This window comes from Rana temporaria, chromosome 2 (genome assembly GCF_905171775.1).
Source record: "Rana temporaria chromosome 2, aRanTem1.1, whole genome shotgun sequence".
In the NCBI taxonomy this organism is placed as follows: domain Eukaryota; kingdom Metazoa; phylum Chordata; class Amphibia; order Anura; family Ranidae; genus Rana; species Rana temporaria.
In genome coordinates, this window is record NC_053490.1 from 224202665 (window position 1) to 224217524 (window position 14860).

The 14860-nt window shown below is 39.9% G+C and overlaps 1 protein-coding gene across 1 annotated transcript in view; it reads right to left on the minus strand.

Annotated features, from left to right (window-relative positions):
* DMD (dystrophin) overlaps positions 1-14860 on the minus strand; it is a 2981380-nt gene that overhangs the window by 1520718 nt on the left and 1445802 nt on the right. The window contains exon 44 of the mRNA XM_040336499.1: positions 10023-10176. Within this exon, the coding sequence (XP_040192433.1) occupies positions 10023-10176 (154 nt within the window). The remainder of the gene's footprint in view (positions 1-10022; positions 10177-14860) is intronic.

Consider the following 14860-nt stretch of genomic DNA (forward strand, 5'->3'; position numbering starts at 1 on the left):
TACTAGTAAAAAAAAAATATTAATAAAAATGCCATAAAAATACCCCCCATTTTGTAAATGCTGTAACTCTTGCGCAAACCAATCAATAAACGCTTATTGCGATTTTTTTTTTTGAAAAATATGTAGAAGAATACGTATTGGCCTAAACTGAGGAAAACAATTTTTTTTTAGATATTTTATTATTGGGGGATATTTATTAAAGCAAAAATTAAAAAATATAATTTTTTTTTCAATATTGTCACTCTATTTTTGTTTATAATGTAAAAACTAAAAACCGCAGAGGTGATCAAATACCACCAAAATAAAGCTCTATTTGTGGGAAAAAATGGACGCTAATTTTGTTTGGGAGCCACGTCGCACGACCGCGCAATTGTCAGTTAAAGCGACGCAGTGCCGAATCGCAAAAGTGCTCTGGTCTTTGACCAGCAATATGGTCTGGGGTTTAAGTGGTTAAAAAGACTCTACATCTGTTTAAAATCTTACATCCCCCATAAGATCATAGTAGTGTGAGCCATGAACAGTCACCTCAACTATTATATCAAAATGCAACGAGTAACAAAGTATTTTCAGAGAAAAATAGTGCTAAAAATGTCTGGTGATAGCATTACCTCAGGGACAACCAGAGAAAGCTGTCAAGCTGCAACTTCAGAATTCCTAGGCCTCCTGCACAAACAGCTGTCAAATGCCTCTTTATTAAGGTGGCAGTTTAAATTGGCAGTACAGGATAAGGCTAAAAATGTCAGTGTTTTTTCTTCTAATTGCATTATGACATCTAAATGAACACACACCAATAGGTTTGGAATACAAGATTCTAGCAAAAGCATATCTTAGGGAATATCATCTTCTGCCAGCACTGCGCACCCTGCATGTGATAATGTATATGGTAGTTATACAACAGTTGGCACTCTTCAGTAAATGGGGCCAAGAGTGACATTTACATTAAGGGGCTATTTATTCCCATACTCAATTGAGACATTCAGTTGTATGATGACATTAAGTGATTCACTGCAGGGAAACAGAGGTAAAAACATAAACGGGGTAATTAACAGATTCTTCCAAATGGGAAGAAAATAAACAAGCCTACAAAGACCACTTGAGTTCTTAAAGACAGATGTAGAAATCACAGTAGTTAGTGGTGCACTGTGGCTTAGCTGAGTACAGCATTAAAGTCACAAGTTGGCACTTTTGTTGGGAGAAACTCATATTCCATAAATCTCTCTGATTTTATTATTCCAAGTGCGCTAAGAACATTTTAAACACTTCAGCATGAATATTAAAGACTGTTTCTGAATTGACTAAACCACTGCCATCTGCACGGATTGCTCAACATAAAATACAAATACATCTGTTTCATTAGTTCAAGGTTTGCTTTATGTAATTTTTACTAATGCTACATAAACCAACTGTGTGCAATTAGAGATGTTCAAATATTATGTTCCATTTGTGTGCGCTGCATGTAGCTGCCAAAAGGAATACTGTTTAAGTAGATTTCAGCACCATGCAAAAGGCTATCTGACGTATAGATTGCTCATTTATAAGGCACAATTGGTGAGCACAATTATAATGTTCTTATCATTTTCAAATCGAATTTCCTTTACTAGAGGTCCTGCCAAGACATGACTTTTCTAGCAGGTTGCTTAGTCTAGTGTACGGTAAGCTCTCAGCATAATTAATACATTGCATAGTCATTGCCCCCTAGAGATATAGCATGTTCACTTCTCTAATGCAATAAGCTGGTGACTTCCAGAATGTCAGAGAGCATTCTACTTTCCATTAGTTGTTGCCATTGTTTTCATTTACAAAATGACTTTCATCTAATCAAATTAACTGGCAGACAATGTAAAATGTGTTTCAAGAGGTACAGAAGTTGGCTTCATACACAGACTCTGCCTGTCACTAGATGATCATATTTTCTTGCAGTTTGATATACTTTAATGAATTCTCAGTTTGATGTTGAATCTATCTAAAATGTCTAGCCTACTTTCAAAAGTTAATAACAATATATAAAAAAAAAACACGAACAAGCTAGAGTATACACTTTAGATGTTGTCTTCTTTAGTACACCTAATACGCTTTATGCATTCTGCTTCCTTGCGTGAAAATAGCACTAGAAGCATGGTCCAAACATTGAGACCCGGTTCGCACTGGGGCGACACGACAAGCGGCTCAGCCGCCTGACAAGTTGCGTCCCGTTAAATGCAATGGAACCGTTCTAATAGGAGCGACGCAAGTCTCTCCGACTTAGAAAAAGGTTCCTGTACGACTTCGGGGGCGGCTCGAGGCGACCTGCATTGACTTCTATACAGAAGTCATTTTGCAAATCGCCTCTGAAGTCGTCCTCGGGACGACTTGCAGAGTCGCCCCCGAAGTCGTGCTGCTGCAGTGTGAACCGACTCTTAAGAGAAAGATCTGGGTTTCTATGCAAATATAAAACTATTTAAAGAATAATAAACAGAACATTTGTAAAAATAAATATACAAATAACCTTTTGTTATTGAGTCCTTATAACTTGGTATTTTAAGCAAACTGTTTATGGATTTTTTTTTTTAGAAAGCAACGTAATATAAGTGGTACAGTGTGGAATGCTGAATAACAAAGGACAAAGTAAAATGAGCAGGCGTGTGTCAGGATACATTACTTAAAGGTACACTCAAGGACCACTTTAAAGTGTTACTAAACTCACAGTAAAATCAGTCTGTATATGTTGTAATGCATGCTTGTTATACTCAATGGAACCTAAGAGGTTAATCATCTGTATTGTGTAAAAAGGCTGTTTGATCCTGTCTTCTCTGATCCTCCCCTTATTCTACATCCCCAAACCATTTCTTGATAGAACAGAGCCTTGGGTGCAAGCTGCACATGCTTAGTATGGTGTGTATTGCTAGAGAGCTTTTTCTTTTCTCTCTTGGGCGTGCATGTGATCAGCACAGGGCCAATCAGCACAGTCTGGGTCAGGGGTCCTTCAGCCTTATAGGACAATCAGGGGAGAATGAAAACTCCTTCTACAAGCTTTAACTAGACACTGATAGAAGTCACAATACTGATCTAACTGCTGATAAGAACAGGTATTTAGTAGTTTATATTTACTAAAACTATTGCATTTCCATGTGTATTGTGGGGGACCAAAAATAGTGAATGCAGGGTCCTGGGTTTTTTAGTAACACTTTAATAAAGGGTTGAATTTGTTTTCATGTCTTATTTTGACATGTTTCACATGCTAACTTTTTTAATTAAACCCGATTCACTAAAATGTTACCACTCACAGTGTTATCATAAGTAATTTATTTTTGCATGCAATAAACATGTGCTAAGGGTACATAGATCAGGGTATGAAAAAAGTGTTTACTTTTTTTTTCTATACATTTAGGGGTATGGGCATGGGCATGGGCATCCGCAGGTAGGGGCAAAAAGGTGTTGTAGTTGCCAGCTGCAGTGTCCGCGGCTGACTTGTTTCTGAGTCAGCCGGCTGCTCTCTGTCCTGACACATCTGATGTCCCTCCCTCACCCTCGGCCCGATCATCCGATGAGATGGCTCGGCAGGTCGGCCGTTCCACCGCTCTTTAGTGATTGGCTGCCTGCCTGTGTACATGTTGTGCAGATCTGGCCGGTGCCGGTGACGCCCACTCAGTACAGTTAGTGGCTGAGCCACCTAGTGATACGCTGCCAGTGCCTACTCATCATCACATCCCAGGAAATCCTGACCTGAAGTGAGTGGCATGTACAGTTGCAAGCAACAGAAGACGAACCACGGGTAACAACAGCAGTTAGGAGGAGCATTTTGATGTATTTATTGCTGAAAGGTTGGACAGCTATTACTGTCTGTGTATGTTAAGAGATAATTCATCTTCTTAACTTTGTATAGGCTGTTTCCATCAAGATCAAAATATGGGCACAACAGATGTATTGCACTACATTGCGATATTAAAAAGATGTAGATTCTCTAGGCTATATGTATATGGGCATGGACTGATGGTATGCCTGGCCTCAGTAACTTTCAATACAAAGTGAAGCTGAATTATCTCTTATATAACACATATATCTTTCCACTGGAAAGATATATGTGTTATATAAGAGATATTTTAGTGTCACTTTGTATTGGAAATTATTCAGGCCACGCATACCATGCCCATATAAATATAGCCTAGACAATCTACATCTTTGCATATTGAATGGGGGACCTTAAAATGATGCCCCTCCCTGAAAAAAGTTCTGCGGATGCCCATGGGAATGGATAGGTATTATGGAAGAAAGTGAGGAAGGAGGATTTCCTGGAGATGGGCTTTAAGCAAGTACCATATAATAAGTGATCCACTGATTTTTCATCTTTCACAAGATACAATTATTTTACTTCTGTGATAGACATGAACATTGTGTCATGCTGGAATACAGTAGGAATCTGTGTACTCAAATGTATAATTAGTCAACTTAACTTTCCAGCATTTATAGGACATTTAAATATCACTTTTTGGATGGAGACGGCCTTTAAAATTCAAAGATGTGATTAACTGACATTCCTAATTTTACATGGCGAGGGAAAATCACCATGCCATCACTTAAAATACGTAAATCATCCTTGTCCTGATTAACAAAGTGCAGAAGGCTTTCACTCAAATATATTTAAACAAACAGGCTGCCTTAATAAAAAAAATGCATTAAACAATAGAGGATTAGGCTTATCTGAACTTCATAGAGCTGTCTCGAAATGATTTTTTCCACTTGGATCACAAGGTCATATGCATACTTGTGAAAGCACTTCAGAGAAATCCTTTAATTTTAAAAGATGGTATGCAATACTGTGAGATCAAATAACAACAATCAGTTCAACTAATAAAAGGCTGTAATATTCAGCACTTTTTCATGTTTAACTCAATAAAGATTTGTTATCCTACTCATTTCTTTGCAGCTTTACAAAAAACTGGAAGTTCAACCATAAAGCTGCTTACTGGAATCCAAGAACTGAGTAAGATAGATGTAACAAACATAGAAGCTGATGCTTTATTTGATATAAAACACATACAGTAGTTGTTTGATGTAGTACATATAGCTGTTTCCAGTTTACCAAATAAAAGATAAAAACTCCCAATAATATACCGGTATGTGCATTACAAAATGGTACCTGGTATTGATAGAACATGAAAGCAAAACTTAGCTCTAGAAAGGTATTCACTGACTCTAAAACATTTTGGCCCAGATTCACAAAGATTGGCTTAAGTTTAGGCGGGTGTAGCGTATCTCATATATGCTACGCCGCCGTAACTTAGAGAGGCGAGCACTGTATTCACAAAGAACTTGCGCCCTAAGTTACGGCGGCGTAGCGTATATGAGATACGCTACACCCGCCTAAACTTAAGCCAATCTTTGTGAATTCAAAGTAGGCTGGTAGGGGGCGTGTTGTATGGTAATTAATCGTGACCCCACGTAAATGACGCACCTAACGAACGGCGCATGCGCACGCATGCTCAGTGTCACATCGAATTTTCTCCGTAAATTACGCCGGCTCAATGCTTAGTCGACGTGAACGTAACCTACGCCCATCCCCATTCACGTACGACTTACGCAAACAACGTAAAATACGACGCTGTTCCGACATCCATACCTAACATGACTTACCCCTGCTTTATGAGGGGTAAAGTTACGCCGGACGGACGCCTTAAGTAAACAGCGTATTTTAATACGCCGGGCGCAAGTACGTTCATGAATTGGCGTATCTAGCTCATTTGCATATTCAACGCTGAAATCAACGGAAGCGCCACCTAGCGGCCAGCGTAAATATGCACCCAAGATACGACGGCGTAGGAGACTTACGCCACTCATATCTTGGCCGAATTGAAGCGCAAATGATTCTAAGAATCAGGCACGTAGACACGACGGCGCACATTCGGACTTACGACGGCGTACGTGGAGATACGCCGTCATAAGTCCTTTGTGAATCTGGGCCTTTGTGTTTTACATAAGCATAGTGAATGGCCCACAATAGCCTTATTTACGTTGTCTCAAATGTTTAATTTAACCCTATGGCAATTAACTGCAAAACCTTCTCAACTTTATTATGAGCATGTAGTCATTGATGCATCAAAATTCTGCACCCCTAGCTTCATTAAAGTGGATGTAAACCCACTCTCATCCTTTCTAAACAACTGCCACAGTGCTGATCTATAAGGATATACATGCCTCCTGCATGTATCCTTACCTGTCAAATGTTTCCTCTCTGTTTGTTATAAGAACTGAAAAACTGCAGATTCTGTGGGTGGATCAGTTGTCTGGAGCTCTGTGGGTGGAGTCGTGATGTCAGTAGACTCCCCGCCCTCCTCTACACTCCCCTTGTCAACATGCATTTTTTCCTATGTATTCCTTACACTAAATTCTGCTATGATCACTAACATCCAGTCAAAATCCAGAAAAGTAACCACATGACTTCAGAAAAGGAGTGGATATGGTAATTAAAAAATAATGCCTGTCTCCAGGCTAGTGCATGAGATATGTAAAAAACCTGATGTTACAACTGTGATCAGGTGACTTCAGACACACACACACTGCAATATAACAATCAGATCACTCGAGCTTCTCCTCTGCCCAGCTCTCTGGCCGCATCGCTGGACCATGGAGCAGGTGAGTGTCTGTTTATCAAAAGTCAGTAGCTGCACATTTTGTAGCTGCTGACTTTTAATAAACACTAAAAGGCTGGAACTCCCCTTTAATGTTTACCTATTTTTATATCGTGACCTATTTGAAATAAGGGAAAAATCTGTGTTTTTTTAGGCTTTGTGATTTGGCCATGCTTGGTGACTTTGCAGCACTGTTGCAATTAGAACTCACTTTAGGGGGCTGACATATAAAAACTGGAGAAAGTAAAATGGGCACAAAATTCAAGCTGTTACACATAGAGACCAATCACTATTTTTGTTTTTTTCCCCACAAAATGAAAGAAACCGGATAGTTTGCTACTGAAAATAACTTCAATTGTTTGCTTGTTTTTTTTTACTAGTGCCAAGAAGCAACTATCTCATTCTGCTGTTGTGTACAGTTGAATTTCAGGTGATAAAGCCAAACTCCAGCTTAAACAATTGCCGTCCCCCCACTTCTAGGCCCCCACCTTCCTTTGGAGCCCCCTTGCATCACGTTTTTGAATGTGTGTATCTTTTTTTACAAATCCTTCAGTTTGGTCATGGAATGTAACAGGTTTCTTGTCCTTTTTCTCCAGTAGTGGGTGTGATAATGTGGCACTGCTCACTACCATATTCTCCTGTAAGTCCAGGGCAGTCAAATAAAAAACCCCAGGAGGTGATTCTTTCATGCCCCACAAAAAGTGGATTGAATGATGCTGGGTGTCATTCAACCTGTAAGAGGACTGGCACAGAACAATGAAGTGAGGTAGAAAGCACCACAGAGGAATGAGTATTGCAGGGAGCAATGTATTTTTTTTTATTTTTTTTAACCTGTTAGCCATTAATATTAACATAAAATGTGTCTAATATGTCAGTGTGTTTCATAAAGAATTCAAGGACCCTTTTGCCAGTTTACTTTGTAAGTGAAAAATGGTAACATTTTTTTTTATACATACATGTTATTACCAACAAGTTAATAAATAGAGTGGGCCAGATTCTCCAATATTCTGCGGCGGCCTCGCGTAAGCTATTTACACTACGCCGCCGCAACTTACTGGAGCAAGTGCTGTATTCCTCAAGCACTTGCTCCGTAGTTTGCGGAGGCGTAGTGTAAAAGGCCTGGCGTATCCCCGCGTCTTTCAAAGGGGGCGGCTTATATTTAAATTAAGCGCGCCCCCGTTTCAATCGAACTGCGCATGCACCGGGCTAAAAATAGCCCAGTGCGCATGCTCCAGTTCTCGGCGGAAAACGTCAATGACGCCGACGTGTGCGTCATTAACGTAAAGTCGTATTCAAGAACGACTTAGGAAAACGACGTACCCGACGGGAAAAGACAACGCGGACCCGACGCCATACTTAACATGGCATACGTGGGACTGGCGTAAGGGTACCCCTCATATAGCAGGGGTAACCTTACGCAAATGACGTAAGCGACGGTTACGCGACGCGATTTTGTTCGGGAATCGGCGTATCAGGCTCATTTGCATAAACAAATGAGACCTGAACGTAAACGCCACCTAGCGGCCGGCGGCGAATTACATTTAAGATCCGACAGTGTAAGTGACTTACACATGTCGGATCTTCAGCATATCTATGCGAAAATGATTCTAGGAATCACTCGCATAGATACGCGGGTCAAAAAAGAGAGATACGACGGAGTTTCCTGAGATACTCCGTCGTAACTCTACTGAGAATATGGCCCAGTGTATTTAAATAAAAAAAAAGCTGGCGGGTGGCAGCTTTTTATCAGCAGTACCCATATGTTGGGGAGCTCACAGTGAGCTTGTAAGGGGTCAAGCCTTCACACCTAAACAGTCTATGTTAAAGCTTACAGTAATAATAGCAAAATATGTGTTTAAACTAAAATACATGGAAACCTTTGAAATCTATTAGCAATATTGACCCGTGCAAGCTTTGTTTTTTTAATCTACTGCACAGTTGAACCTCGGATTACGCTCCTAATCTGTTCCAGGAGTATGTTCGTATTCCAAAGTACTCGTATATCAAAGCGAGTTTTCCCAATGAAGTCAAAGGAAACAAAAATAATTAGTTCCGCATTGACTTCAATAGGATGCAATACCGAATGCGTTCAGAGGTGGGGGGCGCCAGAGACTGATGAAAACGGCTGAAAAGGCCAGAGGACACTTCGGCTCATTTCCTGCGCCCCCATACCTCAGGCCAAATGAGGTACTGCAGGCCTATTTCCGGCTCTGCTCGGCCTCTGCGCCCCCATACCTCAGGCCAGATGAGGTACTGCAGGCATATTTATCTTGAATTCTGCTCGTCTTGCGAGTCAACACTCGAAAACCGAGTCAGAATTAAAAAAAATAAACGTTGCTTGCAAATCAAAACACTCTTAAACCAAGTTACTCTTAAACTGAGGTTCCACTGTACTTGACTTTAATACAATTCTTTAGATAGCAACATCTTTAAAATGTATCTTGTAAATAACATGAAGTACCATGACTAACAAGAATTAAAATAATAGCAAAGTCAGGTGAAGCAAATGTGTCTGACTTCAGTTTGGCTGAGTTAAAATTATCTTTTGACTGGTAAAAACAATAATATCTTCCAGTCTTTGAATGCTTTGTCTTCCAGCTTGAACCACTGTCTTTGCAAAGTAACCGACGGGTATTAGTGGTGCACACATTTCCTAAAAAGGTTGGATAATATCTGTCTGCCATGATGAGTGCACAGTGAACATGTGTTAGCTCTTGTTCATGCCTCCTAGAGAAGACCTACACAGTCCAATTCTAACCCAATATTTACAGGTGATTCTACAGTTGAGCAAGAATTAGGATTTACAAAGTAACCCTTAGGGCTCATGTAGATATGTGTTGTTTTACTGCATATTTAAGGTCTAGTGTGTATGAGATAAAAATAGCAGCTCTTTACCGCCGACGCTGCCCCTGCCCCAGTGTGAAAGGGGCCTAACTGTTCGTATTTCTTGGTTTGTTGCTGACAGTTCTGTTCTCTGAAGGCTGCTAACTTTGATTGTTCTCACTCAAGGGAAACTGTCTGCTTAGATAAGTCAACCAACACAATAGTTAAAATGTCACCATTCTTTGTTTCCTTTAAGCTACCTACCATAATTAACATATGAAGCTGCTGTAACTGTAAACAATCACACATTATACCAATACTGAGAAACAAATGTAAATCTATAAAACAGCAAACTGCTTTTAGTTAGTTGTTTTTCTGGATGCATCAGAACCTTGGCAAAGCCAAACTACCAATTGAAGAAGCTGAAACCATGGATGGCCTCACAATTTACTAATGAAGTCTGAAACAACAGCGATTTCTGAGGTAAACAAGAAATATAAACATGCATTTGCAAATCAACACACATTGGTATATCAGGTCATTTGAACTCAATTTCTGTAAATGGTAATATAAGGGGACCAATGCTCTTCCTACCTTTACCCCCTGTTGCTGCTGTCTCAGTTTCTCTGTATCCCTTGGATCACCTTGGGACTCAGAAAGAATTGTCTCTGCTTCAGTTAGCCACTGGTTCAGGTTATTCATGTCATCCTGCAGTTTCATCCACTTCTCTAGCGATCTGTCAAACCTCCTGAGAATATTAACAAAGTAAATGTTTGAACAAAGCTCCAGGAAACAGTAGCTCATCATTTCATAGCAATTTAATCAATCAATGCCTAAAATACAGTATATTTGGAGAGAAATAAGACAGTACATATACTAATCCATCTATGACCATTCTATAAATACTCTTAGGGGGAAGAAAAAGACAGATAGATAGATAGATAGATAGATAGATAGATAGATAGATAGATAGATAGATAGACAGCTTCTGTCCGTCCAGTGAAGAGTTTTGCTGCATAGATTTCGTTGTTTCATAAGACATAACTCATGCCAGTGAAAGGTCAATAGCAGTATGCAGGGGGTTAAGCCCTGGTCACACCATGTTCCCCACCTGGGGTATAATTTGTCTTTCCCTGGGATGATCAGTGTTTTTGGGGAAGAAATGCTTGTGGGCTGTGATAGAACATGTCTGCAGGCCTGAGCAGACCCAACATGGTCTCACTACTAGCCAGGAGGCTAAATCATTTTTGTTGGATTTTGGACTGTGATTATTACCCCAGTGAAGGAACCTCTTGTTTTGGTTGTATTTTCTGCAACGCTCATGAATAAAGGTGGGCAGAAAGCTCTTTAACTTACTTTGGTGTTTACATTACCTCTCTGCAAGCTCTTTGCTTGAAGATGATCGCCTACAATATATTTTCCCATGGATGTTACAGTTTTTAGTTACCAGTTTTTTTTTTAAAACTATAGAAAGTTAGCAAAAGTTGCAGCCAACTGCATATGTTTCAACAGCATCAATATAGAGAAAACTATGATACAGTATGTATTAAAGTAAACATCCCCTCCTCCTCCCATGCTCGTCTCCAGGATTTCTCCAGAGCCTCTCCCACCCTCTGGAACTCGCTACCTCAACCTGTCCAGCTATCCCCTACTTTTGCTACCTTCAGGTGATCCCTGAACACTCATCTCTTAAGGGAAGCCTATCACGTCTCCAACTAATCTTCTACCACTTCCATCAGGTCATTCCCCACAGTTACAACCTTTTTTACCACCTGCCCCACCCTATTAGATTGTAAGCTCTTCTGACCAGGGCCCTCTTAATCCTCTTGTATTTTATTGTATTATAAATGTATTGTCTCCCTTTTATATTGTAAAGTGCTGCGTAAACTGTTGGCGCTATATAAATCCTGAATAATAATAATAATAATAATAATAAACCAGAAATAAGCACACTCCTCTTAGTTATTGATACCTTTCTTGCATTCCCCCCCCCCACTTTCACACATTTGCCTTATGAAGAAACAAGAAAAACCACATGTTAATATTTTTTTTTCTACACCTAAACTTACACAGGGCTAAGGGCCACCACCCTTTAAGTTGAATGTAAATCTGTTTCTATGTTGTCTTCACTGGTTTCTCCTTGCCCCCTCATCAAGTACGCAGTACACTTTTTAATCCAGCTTTTTTTTCATTACATAACTTACTAAGACGCAGTGGGGTTGATTTACTAAATCTGGAGAGTACAGCTCTGCTTTTTTGTCAAAGCTTAAATGAACAAGCTGAAGATAGAAGCTGATTGGATACCATGCCCAGTTGCACCAGATTTAGCATTCTCCAGTTTTAGTAAATCAACCGCAGTATCATGATTAGAACAAGGCTGGTGAGAGGGGCCAGAAGGGTGATGTATATAGCTTTCTGAAAACACATTACAGTACCCTGTCTCAATACTCCTCTAAAGAGCCCTCAGCCCTGATGCAAGCAGAGAGTAATGCAAATTTCAAAATGCGTTAATAGATGAATGTCAGCCTGGAGGGTGGGTATTCCTAGAAACATTGCATTTACATGCAGACTGTCCTAGGTAACCCCTACATGTGATACTGAGCTTCCACGATTGAAAAACTGAAACCCAATAAATGAAATGGTGGGTCAAGGACAGCCAGGATGGGGAGAATGGACTAAATGATGATGGATATTATCAATTCAGGAAGTGAGGCGGCCTGAATTTGACTTGCTGCAGCTTCTAATGAATGTTGTAAGAAGCTCAGAATGTGCAGTGAAATTGAAGTAAGTCATTTCAGTACAAGAGACGAGTACACTGGACAGAAAAAGTGCTGCTTTTACAGGAGTTTGGCATTTATTTTTTTCAGACTGTAAATGCACCTATATGTTAAACTATGTGTGTATACACACAATCATATACAGGCATTTAGAAGAAGAGAGTTTACAGGCTGGAAAAAATAAAAAATCCTCTCCAGCACATTCAAGGAGAAGATTGTTTGTTCAGAAAAAATGTGCACAATCATGCATTTGCATTTAGGTGTGTTCATGCATGTTATTGCACTCTAATGGCCAGAATAAATTAATATTCTGGCCATAGAATAGATTTTTTTTTTCAAAACCTGCATCTGGCATATGCGTATATACATGTCCTCAGATGCAGATTTTTGCATTTTGTGTCGCAGATCTGAACGCAGTGCATGTTTACCTACCTGTGTGAATGACTCCATTTAAAACAATGCAGCTGCGTCCCATAATAAAAAAAATTGTAAATGCACTCTTTATGGCTGTGTGAATGATTCCTAAAGCTTCTAAGGCCTCGTACACACGACCGAGTTTCTCGGCAAAAACCAGCAAGAAACTTGCTGGGAGATATTTTTTTGCCGAGGAAACCGGTCGTGTGTACATTTTCGTCGAGGAAACTGTCGAGAAACGACGAGCCAAAAAGAGAGCAAGTTCTCTATTTCCTCGACGGGAATGGAGAAACTTGCCTTGTCGAGTTCCTCTACAGCCTAACAAGGAACTCGACGAGGAAAATTATGTGTTTCGCCCGTCGAGTTCTTCGGTCGTGTGTACGAGGCTTTACAGTTTAGAAACTGTCTGACAGGCTGCTAATATTCTTCTCTCCATACAAAGTAAATGAGAAAAGAGATGTGATGTCACTGTTCCTGTGAATTCTGATAAATAATTTCTCCAAATTGCCTATAGCTACAGGGATAAATGAGGGCTTGCTTTGAAAAATGTTTATTTCTTAATGCGTAGTGTGAAATATCTGGTGACAGGTCCACTTTAAGTTATATGCAAGCTGTCTTTTGCAGCCTATTAATATTCAATGTAACCAGTGATCAGTCTGCAAAGTCTGCCATAGCATGTGAGCAGTCCTTTACTGTCTACTGTCTTTTATAACATTCAAGCAATCTGATAGCCTTTTGCAAAGTAGAAGCAATCTATAACAGTCTTTTGTAACATGTGAACAGTCTCCGTCAGGCTTTGGATCCATTGGGACACTCTCTGTTAGTCTTGTAACATGAACATTAACCATGGGATGCAGGTATGGTTGACTAATCTGCTACTGAAAAAAAGATAATGAAACCGCGCTGACTAAGTATAAGCCTGCTTAATACCAGCCAATCATGGTAAGCAGCATCCACTCTCCATCACGGAAAGGTGGCCCCCTACTCTCATTTCCCCAAGTCCCCAGGTGCCCTGGACTGACATTGCCAGCATGTGTTTCACATTGCAATTGTGTGCACTATCAGAAAGAGGACATAAGATAATTTGTGTGTCAGGAATGTGTGAATCAAAGAATGGCTGAACAGAATTATAATTCTTAACGTGCGCATATATGTATTTCAACGATGTATTAAGCGGTTTACCTACAAACTGTGACTCATTTTCCATAATCTTTTTTTCAATCTCTGTTTAGTTCATTAACACGCACATGCAGCATTATATGTAACAAAAACTAACATAATTAAACCCAGGTTTAGAATATTTCTTATGTAAAGTAATTTTTTCAAGGTTATTAACAAATACAATGTATATTACAGAACTGTAATAGGACTAAATATAGAATACAGGATATAGTTTCACATGGTATGAATAAAATAGAATAAAAAAACAATTGCACACCGTGCTAAATAATAATATTAACATCCCAGCTTAATAACTGCAACAGTTTAACCGCTTAACGCCCGCCGCATGTACATATACGTCCACAGAATGGCACGTACAGGCAGATGGGCGTACATGTACGTCCCTGCCTTTCCGCGGGTCAGGGGTCCGATCGGGACCCCCCCCCCGGTACATGCGGCGGTCGAAAATCATCGGGGAGCGATCCGGGATGAGGGTGCGGCTATTCGTTTCTAGCCGCCCCCTCGCGATCGCTCCCCGGAGCTGAAGAACGGGGAGAGCCGTATGTAAACACAGCTTCCCTGTGCTTCACTGTGGCGGCTGCATCGATCGTGTAATCCCTTTTATAGGGAGACACGATCGATGACGTCAGACCTACAGCCACACCCCCCTACAGTTGTAAACACACACTAGGTGAAACATAACTCCTTCAGCGCCCCCTGTGGTTAACTCCCAAACTGCAACTGTCATTTTCACAATAAACAATGCAATTTAAATGCATTTTTTGCTGTGAAAATGACAATAGTCCCAAAAATGTGTCAATATTGTCCGAAGTGTCCGCCATAATGTTGCAGTCACGAAAAAAATCGATGATCGCCACCATTAGTAGTAAAAAAAAAAAAATAATAATAAAACTATCCCCTATTTTGTAAACGCTATAAATTTTGCGCAAACCAGTCGATAAACGATTATTGTGATTTTTTTTCCAAAAATAGGTAGAAGAATACGTATTGGCCTAAACTGAGGGAAAAAAATTTTTATATATGTTTTTGGGGGATATTTATTATAGCAAAAAGTAAAAA